We start from the raw sequence: 20,672 nt of genomic DNA, 5'->3' as shown, positions 1-20,672 counted from the left end.
GTTATGTTGGTGAGGCTCTTATTAAGACCGAAGCTGTCCTCTAACGGGGACAGTATCCCTGAGCAGCTCAGTCCTAATTTGTCACAATATCTTTTTAAAGTTCTTTTTTTACAATTTGCATGTTCTTCCCATTTCTGAAGAGTGAGGTGAGTTGTTGTGTGACACTGCGTTGCCCTTTGACCCCTTGTAACTCCAGGCCTTCCTCTCACAGGCTCCATGAATAACCATAGAAAGCAGCTCATTCCTCTCACAGGCTCCATGAATAACCATAGAAAGCAGCTCATTCCTCTCACAGGCTCCACGAATAAGCACAGAAAGCAGCTCATTCCTCTCACAGGCTCCACGAATAAGCACAGAAAGCAGCTCATTCAGCAGTTTCCCTTTATTCCCATCAAATCAGGGGTTAGAAGCACAGAGTAGAACAGGAGTGTGTGGACCTGTGCAAGTCTTACAGGAGTGTGTGAAGAGTGTGTGGAGTCTGGCGGCTCACACTCCCCTACGGCCACAGATGCTGGAGGGAACTCTATGCTGAAGGGTCAGTGTGCTGGGAGGGAACTCTATGCTGAAGGGTCAGTGTGCTGGGAGGGAACTCTATGCTGAAGGGAACTCTATGTTGAAGGATCAGTGCGCATTAGAAAAGCATTGCTTTGAGTGCTTTACACAGTATTGTATGCGGTCGTCACAACAAATAAGAATGCTGTAAAAACTTTAAAACATCCTTTTCTTAAAACAGTAACTTTCTATTAAGCCATGAATACAAATATGCATCTGAACAGAAATAAACCGTTTTACATCATTTAACTGAAATGAGTCATCAGTCAAACAAATATAGAGAGCACAGAGGAGAAAGGGAGTGTGTGTGTGACCTTCTAGATATGTGTTGGATGTTGAGATGTGTGATGTATGGGTGTGTGTGTGTGTGTGACCTTCTAGATATGTGTTGGATGTTGAGATGTGTGATGTATGTGTGTGTGTGTGTGTGTGTGACCTTCTAGATGTGTGTTGGATGTTGAGATGTGTGATGTATGGGTGAGTGTGTGTGGGTGTGACCTTCTAGATATGTGTTGGATGTTGAGATGTGTGATGTATGTGTGTGTGTGTGACCTTCTAGATATGTTCGATGTTGAGATGTGTGATGTATGGGTGTGTGTGTGTGTGACCTTCTAGATAGCTGTTGGATGTTGAGATGTGTGATGTCTGTGTGTGTGTGTGTGACCTTCTAGATATGTGTTGGATGTTGAGATGTGTGATGTATGGGTGTGTGTGTGTGTGACCTTCTAGATAGCTGTTGGATGTTGAGATGTGTGATGTATGGGTGAGTGTGTGTGTGTCACGGACCTGCCGGGCTCCTCCTCCTTGTTGCTCTTTTCCTGTCTTGCGTCTCCTCTACAGGTGGGCCAAGTACAGGTGTGCCACAGGTGTGATGCGACGCGCATGTGATTGTCCTCCTCTCCCGCACCATTTTGGCTATTTGTTTCTTTACGCACGACACCTCAATTCTCATACACCTTTATTTCCCAACCTATCATTTATACTGACTTTACTTAACCTACGTTGTTAATTCTTTAACTTAAATAAATACATATTTGTATACGGCAAAATCCGTGTGGTCTTCCCTCTCTGGTTACATAGCCTAGTAGGCAGAATGTAACAGTGTGTGTGTGACCTTCAAGATATGTGTTGGATGTTGAGATGTGTGATGTATGGGTGGGGGGCAGGGGTTTGGTTACAGAAACACACACACACACATACAGGCACACACACATACACACAAACAAACACAAACACACACACACACACACACAGTCTAGTAGTTCTTACACAGTTCAGAGCACACAGGCATTACAGTATTGCTCAGCTGGTGATGATAAATAGGTCCTGTGGCGCCCCCTGGTGAGCACTAACTGACAGGGCGGATACATGGGGTAGCACATCTCAAAACATCACCAAACATGAATCACAGAACAGAGGATATAAATAAGAAATCACAACGTATCTGTACAAGCAAACAAATAATATGTAAACTTGATAATTTAATACATTAAAATTGCCACGTAAGTCTAAAATAGAGTTAAACATTTTACTCATTAGAGGCAGTCTGAGACATGAGTGTGCACATGGCAATTCAACAACCAATCAGATTACACTCCTCACTTCTATGTTCCAGAAGTGTGTATTGATTGGCTGGGATTGTTTATGGTTGGACTGAGCCAGGACTGGGTATGAATACTGGAGGTTCTTTTAGCACATAACACGGAACAGACAAATGGAGGTTCTTTTAGTATGGGACACAGAACAGACGGCTGAAGGTTCTTTTAGCACAGAAAATGGAACATACAGCTGGAGTATTAAAATGGCGGACTGCATCTTTCAGTGAGTCTGGGATGAAGCTGATAATGATGATGGTGTTGATGAAGATCCAGTCAGACTCACAAACATGTAACTATGTCTGCAGAGGCCAGTTCTCATGGGTGAGAGAGAATTACACTACACTACTACAATGGGACAGGCAAACAGCTATCTTGAAGAACCTAGGTGTGTGTGTGTGTGTGTATAATATATACACTGTCTATACTGTGCTATAGGACAGTGATTGTGACCTCCCAGAACAATCACCCCACCTTGCACCTACATACCCCTGTACTTCCCCTTGCACCTACATACCCCCTGTACCCTTGCACCTACATATCACTGTACCCTTGCACCTACATACCCCCTGCAAACCTCCTGTACCCTTGCACCTACATACCTCCTGTACTGTTCTGCTCACAGAGAGAATTATGGCTTCCATTTTAGTCTTGGACCATAAACAACAGCACCCAGCTAATAGAGCAACACAGCCACAGAGTTATGTACCACAACATAACATTATTAGCCCTGCATTGCCAATTCATGCTGTTGATGCTAAGCTAAGGTCAGACTGCCAACTGTGAACAACAATGCTTTTATATATGTTAGTGTTAGTAATGGTAATATAATACAAAATGTATGTTAAGTGATGGTTTAATGAAGATATATACAGCTCTGGAAAAATGTAAGAGACCACTGCACATCTGATATCATCCTATGGTTGTTGAGTGACATTTGAATGAGTTGGTGGCACATTTAAATAGTTTTTTTGTTTTTTTGTTTTTTTACACAATCTGGTAACCCCCAGGATGAGAACCACTGTTTTTTTACAAGGGATGCGGCTCTTCGAACCAGAGGTTCCTATTTTACAAACTTTACAAGCACTGAGGTCTGTCTGCACACAGACTTTACACCAAACCACACTACTTTTTTTCTAGAAACTTAAACCAAGCTGCATTAGGAAACTTTACACTTCACCTGAAACTTTACACTTAACTTAGTTGTGCTAGTGCCACCTGACACTGCATTTAGCCACACTGCTCCTTCCAGAAACTTTACACTGAACCAGGCAGGTCTTTCCACTGAACCAGGCAGGTCTTTACACTGAACCAGACAGGTCTTTCCTGAACCTTCACAATGCACTAGTCCCAGAAGGCAGCAGTCCCAGACCATTAAAGGCTCTTTCTGAGCGGTGAACTGAAAGCCAGTCAATCTGCACCATGTGGTACCCAAGCCAACTCTACATACACTCGGGCAAGTTTGACCAAACCAAAGAGACATTCCTGAAGCTTAGAACTGTTCCATATTTATATCTAAGCATATTTAGTTCATAGACATCAATGATAAGAAAATGATATTCAAAGGTTTTGAGGTTCATTAACCAATGAAATAAAAACTGCCAGATAATGGACACTGTGTGATGGGGTCTTTCGGCTCCTCTTCAACCCTGAATCTCTGTACATGCTGAGGCACATCTTATTTGAGAAGGCAAGGTTAGTAAATTAGCATCAGTCTGTTAGCTGAGCTAGCCATCACCAGAGTTTGTGTGTTAGTATCAGTGTGTTAAAAGAGCTATTCACTCTCAGGGTTAATGGACTAGCATCAGTGAGTTAGCTGGGCTATTCGAGAGCACTAGCATCAGTGATTTAACATAGATATTCAAGTTCAAGGTTAGCAAACTAGGTTAGCTGATATGTTAACGTGCAGGGTTAGCATACTAGTATAGGTGGGTTAGCAGAGATATTCACTTTCTGGGTTAGCTTACTAGCATTAGTGTGTATTAGCATTAGCGTATATAGAGATAATCATCTTCAGGGTTAGTGCACTAGCATGAATGAGTTAGCACATAATTTACCTTCAGAGCACAATAACATCAGCAAGTTGGCAGATGTATTCACCTGCAGGGTTAACACACTTGTATCAGTCAGTTAGCAGATATATTCACCTTAAAGACTTTTAAACCATTAGCATAAAGTAATGTGCAGCAGGGCCAAGACGCATGAGCAGATGAGCCTGGGTAAGGACAGGTCAGGTCTGCACACAGGGAATGCAGTGGTGTCCTACATGGGCACACAGGGAATGCAGTGTTGTCCTACAGCAGAGCTGAGTAAGGACAGAGGTAGAGGCATTACGTTAATAAGGGGGTTTGGTACTTAGTCATACTCTAGATATTGTCATGCTAATCTGAGTGGGAAACATGATCATCACAGATGTGTGTTCACATCTCTGTGTGACAGGGTGACGTGTAAGTGCAGGAATTGTGTGTGAATGTTAATATCTGAATAAATGCTAAGTAGCATGTTTTATGCTACTTAGCATTTATAGTATCATAGTAGTAGTATTTATAGTAGTATCATGCATTGACAGTTGCACATTGACTGTTGACTGGAGGCGTCTTAAGCACATAAATAAATGATATGTTGGACAATAAGTGGTGATCAAAAAGTCACCGATAGTGTGGCGGTTGCTGAATCTGAATGATTGGGTTAGGGTTATGATTGGGTATTGAAAACTTGTTTTCCTTGGAACAGTCTTATTGTTCTGAGGAAGTCTAGTCTGGATCTTTAAATGTTATGGGGATCCTCAGTGGAGATCGGGGTTGGATCTTTAAACGTTAAACGGATCCTCTGCCGAAGGGGTGTGGGGCAGGGCAGGGGCATCACCATTGGATTGTGACTCCGTCTCCACCTCCTCCACAGGCTCAGCTAGGACTGGCACAGGGGGTGTGGCATCTGCTAACCCCACCTCTTCTCCTGCCACCAGAGGCGGGGCAGTAATACACTCCTCTGGAACAGTTGGACTGCTGGAGGTACCTGAGGCCTCCATCTCAGGAAGGGGGCTGTGCTGGGCAGCAGGGGCTTGGCTGAGTGCTCCTTCTCCTGCTCCTGTCCCTGCTGCTTCCCCTGGTCCTGTCCCTGCTGCTTCTTCTGGTCCAGCTGCTCCTCCAGTTCCTCCTGCTGCTGTGGCTGCTGCTGTGGTTCCTGCTGCTGCTGTGGCTCCTGTTGCTGTGGTTCCTGCTGCTGTGGTTCCTGCTGCTGCTGTGGCTCCTGTTGTTGCGGATGCTCCTGCTGCTGTGGCTCCTGTTGCATTACTCTGCTCTGGAGCTCTCAGCCTCTTCATGATGGTTGTGACCCGAACTGCTTTCTGCCAGACACATAAATCAGTAAGTATCAGTCGCATGGACTTCCGGTGTTGCAAGAGTTAACATGACAGCATAATTTCTCAGCTCCGGTATCAGCTTAACTTTTCCCACTCAATATTATGTTATTCATATATTTTGTTACAAATACATTTGTAAGAATGAGTGCGGACAAACTCAAGAAAGCAAAGACGACTATGAGAGGGCGAGAAACTGAGGTAAAGTCGGGAGATGGAGAAAAGCAAGGTGGAGCGCATGGTGAAAAAGCTTGGACACAATTCGGGAAGCAGTGAGCGAAGTCTTAGCTAAAGGAATGGAAACCCTCAGAGCCGAGCTTAAAAGTGACCTTCAGGAATTTAGTAAGTGCTTTAGAGAAGATATTAAAAAACAAATGGACGAATTCACTTCAGAAATACACAGAAAACTTCAAGATGTGTCAGGCCAGATTGAAGAGGAAGCCGAGCGGGTTGGAGAGATAGAACATAATATGGCAGATGCAGAGTGCTGGGACATTGGGGTTAAGGGTACACTCACCCAGTTGCTAACTAACCAGCGAGCATTGGGGTTAAGGGTACGCTCACCCAGTTGCTAACTAACCAGCGAGCATTGGGGTTAAGGGTACGCTCACCCAGTTGCTAACTAACCAGCGAGCATTGCAGGACAAAGTGACTGAAATGGAAGGCCACTCAAGACGGAATAACATATAATCCGAATATATGGAATTCCAGAGGAGGCAGAGGGTACTTCTGCAACGGAATTCGTGGTGAACATGATACAAAATAGGCCAAAAATGATTCCTTTGATATTTCATTCTGCTGTGGGTGACCTAAGCATATCTCAAAGAAACCATCCATTTTCTCTTGAAGCCAGATAGTTAGGCTACACAAATATATGTTTGACATGACAATTATATATTATTTATATATGCTAATTAGCATAAATTAGCATAAAATGTGCATATTCCGGGCACATTTTTTGAGTTTGTGAAGCTCTACAGCTTCAACACAGCATGTTATAAAAAAGTGAAATAGCAGAAAGTTGCATTTACCTGTTGGCTAAATAAATACCAAGTTTGGTAGCAATTGGGTGAAAGGAACTCCAAATAACTAATTTTGAAATTATGTATACAGACGAGCCTAAATAACCATTATATAGTTTTATTATCAAAATTAGTTGCAATATCAATACAATCACATTTGTATCAAAAAAATAACTTACAATTTCATCTCATACATATTATTTTGGTTAATAATCATGTTTTTTTTTGTTGTCAATGTGTAATAATAATGTTAACACAGTTTAGACTGTTAAAACAGATGAACAGTTAAAATGACCCAACAGAGTCAGTGTTGCTGAAAATTCAGATACCTCCCATGTTGCTGAAGATTCAGATACCTCCCACACGGAGTTACACTACAGATTTGGCCCCTACCCTCTCACACCACACAGTTTCATATCACTAGACAACATGGGCATATGTACTGTTAAAAACAGATGAACAGTGTGTCATTACTACCACTGAACCTCGGTCGATTGTCATTACTCGCCATGTTGAAATATCGCGATCGGCGCTTGACAACCAATTACAAAATATAAAATCTAACCAATAGCAAAAATTCAACACATATCCAAGGAAAACCCATTTATTTGATTGGCTTAGACACTCATTGACATACAAACACGTTTTTGCGGGGTTTCAGTGAAGAAAAATGATACTTTTATTCATTTTCGTCATCAGTACGTACATACTGATTTCTCTATGGGCAGTCGGGAAAGAGATAAGACACAACTAAGTGAGGATATTGACCCGAAGCGGAGCAATGATCTGGGGATAGAACGAGCACTCCGTGCTCTTGCAGCGAAACCATCCACAAATGCTCCACCACGCTCAATGGTGGTTTGTTTCCTCCAGTTCACTATCAAATGCTCCACCACGCTCAATGGTGGTTCGTTTGAGAAGACGGGGGTTCGACGTGGGCGAGATCATTTGCGAGAAGGCGGAGGCTTTCACAGAGGAAACACTGGCCAAACTACTGCCGTGGGAGGTGATTCAGGAGGAGGAGAAAGACTCGCCTAAATAGTCCTTTTTGTGATTATATTGGAACTGCTGATACCAATGCATCGTCAACAGACTGACACAAAACTTTTTTGTTTTCGAGTTAGCTTACCGAGGGACCCCGCCTAGTGGCCGCCCCCTCCCCTTTGCTAAAGGTGATATGTCACCATTTGATCTCCATTTGAATTTATATCTGAAATAAGGGACAAAGAAGGCAGGTTTGTTCTGGTTAAGGGCAAAATAGACCAGAGAGAGGTGACTCTATTTAAAATCTATGCCCCCAGGGAGTGAGATTTCATTTTATAAAAAAAGTGTTTGGTCTGATTACATCAGAGACATATGGAACATTGATTTGTGCTGGTGATTTCAACGTGATCCTCAATCCTTCTTTAGACACAACCAATAAAAATGGACAAGGACAACACTGGAAAAGGAACCATACCGAAAAACTAATCAATAAGGCCTTAAGAAAACTGGGACTGAATGATGTGTGGAGAGCAGTGCATGGCTCAGAACCTAGGTACACCTTCTACTCAGTGAGACATGCAACTCAATCAAGACTAGACTATGTCTTTATGTATAACGAGGACCTGCATAGAATCAAATATTGCAAAATAGGCCAGAGGGTTCTCTCTGACCATGCAGGAGTTCATCTAACTATGCATTTGGAAGGCAGAAGGTGCAAAACACTCTGGAGGTTAAACTCTGGAATGTTAAATGATATCACCTTTGTGTCAGCAATGGAAAGAGAATTAGGTATATACCGTCAAGAAAATGATAATGGGACAGTAAACCCTAGTATACTATGGGATGCGTCTAAGGCTGTCTTGAGGGGTAAGATCATAGCCTGGACAGCCTTATCAAAGAAGACAAAAGCACAACAACTATAAAATCTAGAAGAAAAATTAAAAGATCTTGAACAGATACACATAGCCAATAAAGACCCTGTCATTATTCAACAAATAAGAATGACTAAGCAGGACACAGACTTAGACATAACTACTTAGTGAGGAGGTGGAGAAAAACTTTTGAAACAAAGATACTGTGAGGCTGATCCCAAAGCAGCAAAACTACTAGCTTGGAAACTCAGAAAGCAACAAGCAGAAAATACAATTCATAGTATAAAAGACCCTGTCACAAACAAGACTGTTAAAAATCTAGACGACATACAAAAAGCCTTTGAGAAATACTACACTTCTCTATACTCCAAAAGGGACCAGACAGACAATAACTGAATTTCTAGATTCATTAGACCTTCCTAATATTGGCACACAAATCAATGAAAAACTAAGTCTGCCTATAACAAAGGAGGAGATAAACAAAGCTATTTCAAGTCTGAATAATAATAAGTCACCGGGCATAAGTATAAGTATAAGTATATATACTCTTTTGATCCCATGAGGGAAATTTGGTCTCTGCATTTATCCCAATCCGTGAATTAGTGAACACAGCACACAGTGAACACACAGTGAGGTGAAGCACACACTAATCCCGGCACAGTGAGCTGCCTGCAACAACAGCGGCGCTCGGGAAGCAGTGAGGGGTTAGGTGCCTTGCTCAAGGGCACTTCAGCTGTGCCTACTGGTCGGGGTTTGAACCGGCAACCCTCCGGTTACAAGTCCGAAGCGCTAACCAGTAGGCCAAGGCTGCCCCCATAGACAGATTTCCTCCAGAATAGTACAAAACCATGAGGGAACATTTAGTACCTCTTCTGGAAATCTGCTTTAATTATATACTAGAGGAGGGATCTCCTCCGCCATCTTGGAGAGAGGTGTTCATATCTGTTATGCCCAAGGAAGGGAATTGGATGGATTGCAAATCATATAGACCAATCAGTGTATTAAATGCAGACTATAAGCTTTATGCTACAATCTTAACCGGATGGAACTTAAATGACTTCACTTAAATGGAAACCGCAATGCATCAGTTAATAGATGAGGACCAAACAGGATTCATTAGGAATAGACAAAAACAGGATAACATCAGGAGATCTCTCCATATTATTGAAAACATTAACAAAGAACAATCCAGGGCCATTATCCTAAGTCTGGATGCGGAAAAAGCTTTCGACTCAGTTGGATGGGAGTTTCTTTATGCAGTAATGAAAAGATTTGGCTTTGGGAATAAATGTAGAAATGGTCTTCATGCACTTTACTCCTCCCCAATAGCAGCCTCTCAGATCCCATTAGTTTGGAGCGAGGATGTAGACAGGGCTGCCCTGCCAGCCCCAGCCTCTTCAACCTATTTATTGAGCCCCTGGCCCAGGCAATAAGACAGGAGGCAAAACTGAAAGGTATTTCCATTGGAGGCGAGGACTATAAAGTAAGCCTGTATGCCGATGATGTATTCGTTACACTGACTGACCCAGCCACTGGCCTCCCAGTTTTAATGGATATGCTTGAAACATATGGGAAATACTCAGGATATGTCCTTAATGTTAATAAAACCCAGGTTATGACATTTAATTTCACTCCCACACAGGAATTTACTACAAAATATAAGTTCAATTGGTACTCTACCCAAATCAAATACTTAGGAATATATTTGACTAAAGATCAGTCCCAGTTATTCAAATCTAATTACAACTGGGTAAACAAAAAATATATGATGACCTTGATAGATGGAGTCTCCTTGATTTTTGTGATAGAATTAGATCAGTCAAGATGAACATCCTGCCCAGATTACTATCTTTTTTGTCACTTCCTATAGACATTCCCCCAAAACAATTCAGAGAATGGATTAGGCACATCTCACTATTCATATGGAACAATAAGAGGCCAAGAGTAACATTTTCCACACTTCAGTTACCAAAGGAAGAGGGGGGTATGGCTCTCCCATCCTTAACTCATTGAATTGTTTTCGGGAGCTTTGTCCTAGAGTGCCAGCAATCTAGACCATTGTTGATGATTTTTGTACAGCCACAGCTTTTTCTGTGTTATAGCTATGAACACGTACAATGGCTCGATTAAAAGGTGAGATGTCCAGATTGTACGTTTTCATGAGTTTTCGATCGTTATATATTTCATTTCCATTCATCACAGAGTTCCCAAAATCACATATAAGGTCTGTTAGAATGTCTAGTTTAGTAATTAAAAAAAAAAGCTAAAAATGTAATATTACGTTTTTGGCACTCAACGCATGGGAAGGAAAAACATAATATTACATTTTTGGCACTCAATGAGTTAAAGGATTATTATATATCAGCTCAGCTAAGGCCACTTATGAGGCCAAATGGAAAGATACAGAGACATCTTTGACAGATGTCCCGATACAATCATTAATAGGTTGTATTGACAGTGATAAGGAAAGATTACAGACAGCCAATGGGTGAACTTATCATTGAAGATATGGGCTGAAGTAGTTCATCGCTCTCAGCTCCAGAGAGAAGTGAAATTACTCAGGTGGCCTGCATACGACCCTGACTACAAGCCGTCATTATATGACCTCAGATATAGACAATGGGTCTATCATGGCATTACATCTCTATGCACAATAGTTAAAAACAGGGCACTTCATAGCTTTGAACATCTATGTCAGGCCTATGGGCTGAGTAAACAGGGCACTTCATAGCTTTGAACATCTATGTCAGGCCTATGGGCTGAGTAAACAGGGCACTTCATAGCTTTGAACATCTACAGTATGTCAGGCCTATGGGCTGAGTAAACAGGGCACTTCATAGCTTTGAACACCTATGTCAGGCCTATGGGCTGAGTAAACAGGGCACTTCATAGCTTTGAACATCTATGTCAGGCCTATGGGCTGAGTAAACAGGGCACTTCATAGCTTTGAACACCTATGTCAGGCCTATGGGCTGAGTAAACAGGGCACTTCATAGCTTTGAACATCTATGTCAGGCCTATGGGCTGAGTAAACAGGATTTCTATGTAGGTATTTACAACTCTCTGATTACTTTCGGATTCTAACCAGAGGGAACTGTCAACTGTTGTCCAGCTGTTTGTTGATGCCTATAACTGCAGGAACAGTAAAGGACTGATAAGCAAACTGTAACTGAACTGGACATTGAAATAACAGAGGACATGTGGATGAACGCTTGGAAAGCACAGTCCTCTACTGCTAACTCATTTGTCTGGAGAGACTTTTGCTGGAAAATGTTGATACGCTTCTTTATCACCCCTAAACAAAAAGGTAAACAAACAGACAGTCAGTTGGGGTGCTGGAGGGAATGTGGAGAAAGCATGGTAGACCACGCCCATGTATTCTGGCTGTATCCCCTCATCAGTTCGTCAGACTAAAGAACTGTCTCTCTGACACTGTGATCAGCAGTACCGGAGCGCCACAGGAAACTGTGCTCTCTCCAGTCCTGTTCACCTTGTACACATCTGACTTCCGCTACAACACTGAGTCATGCCACATGCAGTTTTCTGACGACACTGCAATTGTGGGGTGTATCATGAACGGGCAGGAGGAGGAGTATAGGAGCCTGGTGGAGGACTTTGTGCAATGGTGCAAACTCAATCATCTCCAACTAAACACTTTAAAGACCAAGGAGATGGTGGTGGATTTCCGCACATCTAAGCCCACTCTGCTACCAGTCTCCATTGATGGGGTGAATGTCGAGGTGGTAAGCACCTACAAGTACCTGGGTCTCCACCTGGACAATAAACTGGACTGGTTAGCCAACACTGACGCACTCTACAAGAAAGGGCAGAGCAGGCTGTACTTCCTGAGGAGGCTGCGCTCCTTCAATGTGTGCAGCAACAGATTACTTCCGCATTGAATTGCATTTTATAAGTGTAGGAATGCGGCCATCAAATCCTGCTTAGGCCTACTAAACAGGCCTATTCTGGTGTGTTCTTCTGTTCCAAACGGCTGAAGTGTTAGGCCAGGGGTGGGCAAACTTTTTGGCTCAAGGGCCACACTGGGTTTTGAAAATTGGCCGGCGGGCCGCACAACAACCCCCCCCCCCCCACACGACACACACATAAAAAAAATACATTTTTTATAGCCTATAATTGCTTAAAAATACTGCTAATTTTATGCTGTTTAACAAATGTATAAATTGTGCACTGTCGCTTTAATTCACGTTTATTTCTCAATGATCTTCTGCCTGCTACGGTATGGCCCTCTCACACTTTTTAAATGGTCAGTAGTGGGAACTACTGCTGCCTTCAAGATTTCCTTTTAAAAGTTTCTTATAAGAAGGAGATATCAATTATCAATAATGACAAGCCAGCTGGAACCTGCGGCTCTCTCTCCCTCTCGTGAGTGCAAACGCGTTCCCAATTAAATGGATCGCATGTTCACGTTAGATCTGCTGCAAAGGAGATAACTAAGAGTTAACTTAGTTTAACATGATGTTATCTCTATTTAACATGATGTTTTGACATTGACATTGTAAACGTTCTCTAAGGAGAGTCAAAAGCAGTTTGCAGTAAAGCTAACCAACGTCGTCTCTATCGCAGGAAAAAAATAGCGAGCAGCCTGATAACCAAATGAAATGCTCAGCGGGCCGGATGAAAGTGCTTGGCGGGCCCACCCCTGTGTTAGGCCCACATAGGAGAATGTAAAGTCAACTAAGCTACCCGATACAACTTTAAAATAGCAAGGTGACCACTAAAACTACAGCAGGCAACTAGGCTAATTAAAACAAACAAAATAAATAGGCTACTTTAGGGGCGTAGCCAGAAATTATACGTAAGGTATGCCTGTGAGATTTTTCGGTGGCATCAACCCAGTACAAGTGAGGGGCACATATGACAGGTGGAACGCAAATGACCTGTAAATGTAAACATGGGCTAGCGTATATCAGTGCTCTCAAAATGAACGTGATCGCGTAATAATGACAATCAAAAACCGCACGTTAAAATATGCTAGGCCTACTCGCAAGAATAATTCTTCAGAGGCTGCACCATATAATTCATATTAAAACGTAAATGCGAGTGCATGAAAATGACGCTAGGACAGACATGGTGGTTGCACAACTTAATAAAAGTTGATAGTTTAAAAGTAGACAGTTTAAAAGTTGAATGTAGATTGGGAGTTCATCACACTAGTTGACTGAAAAGCCCAGGCTGCAGTTGTGGGCAGAGGACACAATTGGCGGGAGTCATAGCTGATGACAACTGACAATTGGATTGGCTGAACAGTTAAATAGTTGGATGGTTTAAATATTTCATAGGGAATTATTGTAGTGAGGACTTTTATTTTGAAACAGCTTTGGGCAGAGGAAACAGATGGCGGGAGTCATAGTCGATGACAACTGACAGTTGGAATAGTTGAACAGTTAAAACGTTGGATAGTTTAAATGGTTAAATAATTTCATAGGGGATTATAGCAGTGAAGACTTTTATTTTGAAACAGTTGTGGGGAGAGGAAACAGTTGACTGGAGTCAAAGTTGATGACAACTGACTGTTGCTAGAGTAGTTATGGTGGTTGCTATGCTGGTTGCTAGGTTTATGATGTTGGTTGCTAGGTTTTAACTGTGAATGTGGTTGCTAGGCTGTTGCTAGGGTACTTGAAGTCGTTGCTAGGTTGTTGCTAGGGTGTTCATGGTGGCTACTATCAGAAATAAAGGAGTTACTACAGTGGTTTGCTAGTATAATCATCTTGGTTGCTATGGAAACTGACATAGATGCTTAATTTCAATGGTTGCTAAATTGGTTGCTAGGTAGGTGGTGGTTTAATATAGTAGGCTAGAGGAATAGTTGATGATAACTGACAGTTGGAATAGTTGAACAGTTAAATAGTTGGATAGTTTAAATGGTTAAATTATTTAATAGGGAATTATTGTAGTGGAGACTTTGAAACAGTTGTGGGCAGAGGAAACAGTTGAACAGGATGTGTAGTCTTAAGAGAGCCAGATTGTATGCTTAAAGCCTGAGACAGACAGTTGAACAGGATGTGTAGTCTTAAGAGAGCCAGATTGTGTGCTTAAAGCCTGAGACAGACAGTTGAACAGGATCTGTAGTCTTAAGAGAGCCAGATTGTGTGCTTAAAGCCTGAGACAGACAGTTGAACAGGATGTGTAGTCTTAAGAGAGCCAGATTGTGTGCTTAAAGCCTGAGACAGACAGTTGAACAGGATGTGTAGTCTTAAGAGAGCCAGATTGTGTGCTTAAAGCCTGAGACAGACAGTTGCTGGAGGTGGCCGGAACCATATGGCTCTGGCCGGAACACTTGGCATAGGATTCTAAGTGCCCTATTGTGATGCCATTATCGCCAATGTTAAGTCTATGGGGAAATGTTTAATAGTTTTTAATTAATAGTTTTAATTCATATAAAAGGTTAAATTATTTACTAGGTAGATGATGTTTAATACAGTTGGAATGACTGAACTAGGTAGATGAGGTTTAATATAGTTGGAATGACTGAACAGTTAAATAGGTGGATGGTTTAAAAGGTTAAATTATTTCCTAGGTAGATGAGGTTTAATATAGTTGGAATGACTGAACTAGGTAGATGAGGTTTAATATAGTTGGAATGACTGAACAGTTAAATAGGTGGATAGTTTAAAAGGTTAAATTATTTGCTAGGTAGATGATGTTTAATATAGTTGGAATGACTGGACTAGGTAGATGAGGTTTAATATAGTTGGAATGACTGAACAGTTAAATAGGTGGATAGTTTAAAAGGTTAAATTATTTGCTAGGTAGATGATGTTTAATATAGTTGGAATGACTGAACTAGGTAGATGAGGTTTAATATAGTTGGAATGACTGAACAGTTAAATAGGTGGATGGTTTAAAAGGTTAAATTATTTGCGAGGTAGGCCTAGATGAGGTTAATAGTTGGAACAGTTAAATAGTTGGATAGTTTAAATGGTTAAATGATTTGCTAGGTAAATGAGGTTTAATATTGTTGGAATGACTGAACAGTTAAATAGGTGGATAGTTTAAATGGTTAAATTATGTTGTGGACAGAGGAAACAGTTGAACAAGATGTGTAGTCGTATTAAGAGAATGAGACTGCATGCTTAAAGCCTGAGAAACTGACAGTTGATGCAGGTGGCCGGAACACCTGGCCTAGGATTCTAATTGCTTAAGTGCTCTATTATGATGTCATCAGCCCCATGTTAAGTCTATGGGGAAATTTTGAATAGTTTTTAATTAAAATTATAATTATAAAAGTTACAAAGATGAAAAATACAAAGCCCACATGTCCTTAGTAAGACCTACGTAACATAGTTTGAATGAAGTTTCTACGTTAAACGGTTGAAGCTGCATTAACTGCGTTAGAAGAAGAAACATAAGAACTAGAAAAGCATTTCCTGAAGGAAATACAGTGCATGAAAATGCAAAAAATATGTAAAATATCATACAGAGTAAAAGCAAACTATATTGGTTGCTAGGTAGATGAAGTTTAATATAGTTGGAATGACTGAACAGTTAAATAGGTGGATAGTTTAAAAGGTTAAATTATTTGCTAGGTAGATGAAGTTTTATATAGTTGGAATGACTGAACAGTTAAATAGGTGGATAGTTTAAAAGGTTAAATTATTTGCTAGGTAGATGAGGTTTAATATAGTTGGAATGACTGAACTAGGGTGATCCCCCTCCTCACTGCCACGCTGTGAACTCTTGATAGAGTAGCGTTTTGCGAGGTTACTCGCAGCAGGTGCCCTGGTTACGTTGCGCAACGCGGAGTTCTTATTCATCTTCATATTTACTCACACTCGCACACACACAATGTAATGCTTGTGGACAATGTTTGTATGTTTGTTGGGAACTTGGGCAACATGCCAGGACTGGGGAAAAGTTTGTGGACTTGTGGGGGGGAAGTGGGGAAATGTTTGTCTGGGCGGCGCCATTGCAACAGCCACATTTTTGGCGTTTTTCACGCACAGGGCTCCTTGACAGTAAAACTCACTCATTTATCATTTCTCCCTTCTGCCACAAAGTAATTTACATACCATCTTTGACACGTAGTGAGGGCCCCACTGCCATGTCTCATTTTCCACTCATTGTTAAAGGGAGCCTCATTTCTGTTCGGGGGAGCGTTGGGGTGAGAGCTAAATGCTGGTGTGCTGTAAGTACAATGCTCTGCTGACTTTTTTTGACTGGCTAAAAGATCTGGTTGTTTTTGCTTGTGCCAAACCGGAAGCTACAAGCTAATGGCTAATAGCCCAGTATTTTTGTTGGACATTTACCTTAATTTGCATCTTTGGTTATTTTTGGATTATTTTGGAATTTTCATATAATTTTGGGACTACATTTGGCATTTCACCCCGTGTGGGTATTCATGGAACTGCACCTTTTTAAGAATAAACCACAGACTATTTTTGTACATCTTGCCTTGTGAGCCTCCTTCCACCTCCAAGTGTCCAGCCTTGCCTCACCCGCACCCAGGGTACTGCTAGTCCATTCACAGGAAGCTTTACTGAACTGTTTAAACACCGCAGGCTTCACTGAAGACTGGCTTCAAAAAAATTGGGTCTCCTTTGTTTCTGATGGAGCCAGTGTCATGCTAGGCAAAAACTCTGGTGTGGCAACCAGGCTGACAGCAAGGTACCCTAACCTCTTTACATGGCACTGCATGAACCACCACTTGGAACTGGCTGTAAACGATGCCGTAGAAGAAGTTCAGGCAGTCAACTACTTCAAAATATTTCTGGACAAAATTTACACTCTCTACAACCAATCCAAATCCAATCCAAAAGAGCTACTGGAAGCAGCCCAAGAAGTGGGCTCAGAAGTGTTAAAAATAGGCAGAGTTTTAAGTACACGATGGGTAGCCAGCAGTTTCCGCTCCGTAAAGGCTGTGTGGAGATCTTATGAAGCACTTAATAAACATTTTGAAAATGCTGCAGCTGATCTGGCAAGAACAAGCAAAGAAAGACAAACTTATAGAGGCCTTGCTCGTCGAATGCAAAGCAAGGAATTCCTGAGTGACCTCGGACTCATGTATGATGCACTTTTGGAACTTTCAAACCTGTCTCTGCAACTGCAGGCCCATTCCATCACACTTTTGAGAGCAGAGCAGCTCCTGAAACGTACAATAAGAGTCCTGGCATCTTTCAAAGATTCTCCAGGAGAGAAGTTGGAGAAGGCACTGACGGCCCAGGCTTCGGGACACTTTGGGTCAGTACCTTTGGAGTCAAATCCCAAGATACAAGCAATTAATTCGAAACAATTTCTCCAAAGCCTCATAAATAACTTTGAGAAACGCCTGTCTTTTGATTCCGAAATACTGAATGACCTCAGTGTCCTTGATAAAAGCACCAGGCCCTCCAGCCCTGGCATACGCCATGGTGAGGCCTAAGTAAAGCACCTGGCCCTCCAGCCCTGGCATACGCCATGGTGAGGCCCAAGTGAAGCGGCTCTGCAGCGTTCAAGCTTGGTGAAGAGCAAGCTGTTAATGGCATTAGAGATTTCCATGAGAATCCAGAAAGAGAGCCTGAAAGCCTAATGCCACTCATACGCTGCATGCAGACCATCCCTTGCAGTACTGCTGAATGTGAACGGGGCTTCAGCCTCATGAACAATATATGTACAGACAAGAGATCTACACTGTTGCTGTCAAACGTTAGTAACTTGATGATGATCAGCATCAATGGGCCTCCTTTCCCGCTTTTTGAACCAAGGCAGTATGTCACAACATGGCTGACAAGCCACCGCTCTGCTGCACAACCAAGGAGACGATGCACACTAGTCATCCCATACAGCCCCAAATGGGACAGCCCATAGAAATGTTGAGTACACCAAAGTTTTATGATGGAAATATATAGTATGGGTTCCCAGCATGCAGAAACTGCCGGATGCTAATTTGCATATGTTGCGCAATTCGTGTAATTGAGCTAATTAGCATAAATTAGCATAATAGCCTATATTGATCATATTATAAGAGCTGCTTGGCCAAAATGGACAATGTTAGTATGTTTTTAGGGGTTACTGGAGATGCTGAGTCCATATCTGACATTTTCAAGATTCAAAATCACTATTTAAACTTGGTTTGGTCACATTTTACTCTCATTAAGCTGATTTTGCTGAGTTTTTTGGTCCAATTTAGACAGATTTTTGGAGGATAGGGCTGTAGCGATATACAGTAGGGCTGTAACGATACACCAACCTAACATTTCGATTCGTATCACGATTTTTGACCCACGGTTTGATACAAACCTCGATTTTTCTTTTTTTGGAGGGGAGGCTAGACATTTCAATAGCCTACCTTAGAGTACCAGAGGATTACAATGTAATATATCTGTATTATTTTATATCCTAATATAAAAAGAGAGAATACTGAATGTCTGATATTTATGACAGCACACTTTATGCAGATTAGCCTATAGCTTAGGCCTACTATTTCTATTACAACTCTACCACATTCAGCTGTCTGGTTGCTGGCTAGCTTATCCTAGTCTACTGAATGGACTGTTCAGTTTCCTCATGTGTGTTTAAGGTAATACTGTTCTCCTTGGGACAAGCCTTTTGGGAAACATTGGTATTGAGATGATCATTCAGTTCTCCCAGAATCCCCAGCGCAAAATATCGTGGAAATCTCAAGCACAGTCCAGCACGCTGGCGTTGCACAGCTCCCCCAACAAGACATTGCCATCCTCGGCGTAGGCATTCCCACATTCAGTCTAGCAATTAGTCTCTGGCACTGCCACACAGCAGGTGGGGTGCACACACCGCAAGAGCCCTACTCACCCTGCGGAACCACAACCACCAGCGGCCCAATGCGGGGCGTGCTAGCAGTTACCTGGTCTGTCGCCTCTCGTCCCCAGCTCCCTTCAGAGAACGCCCTCAGGTCGCACTTTCGCAGTGTGCACCACTGCAACATTCCTTCCTCCAACACCTGGCGGGGCCTAGCCTCCACTGCCACCGACTCCCCGGCGCTGAGCACCGTAACTGGCACTGCACCTCCGATGCTCCACTCCGTCGTCTCGGGGCAGCAGATTCCAGTTCCATCGCAGCCGGACCACGCTGCGCACAGCTACAGCTACAGACGTTGGTGTCTCTCCTCTGCTGCCTTGTTGCAGAGCTGTCCTCCGCTGCTCCGGTCACTCCACACCGCCACGATCGCGCCAAGGCCTAGACCTTCTCTCTGGCTTGTGCCATCGGATTTCACACAACAAACTTTTTTCCCCCTTATTTATTAAGAGTACCGGCGAACAGGCCGACTCGAACAGGCTCCGCCAACCATCCTCAAGGCACCACCTCATCAGCCAGGGCCACCGCCAACTCCAGCCTAAAGCTGTCCGGCAGGGGCAGGGGCTCAAGGTCTTCTCTCGGTGAAGTCAGCGCCCAGGCCAGCGTCACTACCTTATTTTCCAAGGCCGCTTCCTCAGACCGCTCTGCAGTCGTGTGAAGTCCTTCTCTGCCGTGGCCACTGCATCAAAACCCTCTTCAGGCAAGCACTCCTCCCGTAGCCAGGCCCAGGCGACGGCTGGTCTCCTCCTGCGGCTTCTACTGAAGGCCTCTGTAAGCTTTTTAGTACCACAAGGGTTCTCTTCGGATCCTTTTGCTTGGGCCTCCACCTAGCGGTGAGCATGGACGGATTATGAACTTTCAGGCCCCTGGGCCCAGATGTATTAAGGGCCCCCCATTAATTGTCGCATATGTGAAAGGGGGTTTGGAGGTCCTTCCAAACCCCCCATTTGTTTGATGTGATTTCCTGTATTCTGGTGCATTTTGGGGATGGCCAATACTAAATTCAATCAGATTCATAGCCTACATCCTGATGTGTTGATATTGAGGCAATGATTTCATGCAAAGGCTTGGGCTTCAGGGCTCCCTGACCCCTTGGGCCCCTTGGGCCGGGCCCGGTAGGCCCGTGCAGTAATTCATCCCTGGCGGTGAGGTCTCCCACTCCCGGCTCCTCCAGCACTGAAGACACTGTCTCCTACAGAACACAACTTGCTCCTCCATGGAAAACGTGCCCATCTACAGGTGCTGCTTTGGAAAGCAGCAGACCGTCCTGATCCACCGGCTGTGGATATAACCGCATTTGGAGGGAGTTAGAAGACAGGTATGAAGAAAGGAGAGGAACTTGCTCACCCTCGATTCAAGTCCTGTTGCTCCTCCTGATTTGTTAGATGTTATCAGCTGTAACTGCAAAGCTGGGTTAAAACTGTGTATACATGTATCTGGAAAGTGCAGCTGTGCAGCTGCAGGCCTGGCCTGTTCTAATTATTGTTTCTGCAAAGGCAGTGATGTTACATGTGGCAAT

The 20,672-nt window shown here is 42.9% G+C and overlaps 1 protein-coding gene and 1 long non-coding RNA gene across 2 annotated transcripts in view; both read right to left on the bottom strand.

Annotated features, from left to right (window-relative positions):
* Positions 1-364: 364 nt before the first annotated feature.
* Positions 365-5,284, bottom strand: LOC125302560. Its single transcript, XR_007194924.1, has 2 exons — positions 5,163-5,284; positions 365-4,247 (listed from the first exon to the last, which is right to left on the bottom strand). It is a non-coding gene; the product is annotated as an uncharacterized LOC125302560 (long non-coding RNA).
* Positions 5,285-5,298: 14 nt separating this feature from the next.
* LOC125302399 (caM kinase-like vesicle-associated protein) overlaps positions 5,299-20,672 on the bottom strand; it is a gene marked incomplete at its 3' end in the record, with an annotated part of 86,619 nt that continues 71,245 nt past the window's right edge. The window contains exon 11 of the mRNA XM_048255551.1: positions 5,299-5,493. Within this exon, the coding sequence (XP_048111508.1) occupies positions 5,299-5,493 (195 nt within the window). The remainder of the gene's footprint in view (positions 5,494-20,672) is intronic.

Source organism: Alosa alosa, chromosome 10 (genome assembly GCF_017589495.1).
Source record: "Alosa alosa isolate M-15738 ecotype Scorff River chromosome 10, AALO_Geno_1.1, whole genome shotgun sequence".
Lineage (NCBI taxonomy): Eukaryota > Metazoa > Chordata > Actinopteri > Clupeiformes > Clupeidae > Alosa > Alosa alosa.
This window is presented reverse-complemented; position numbering and strand designations above follow the sequence as displayed.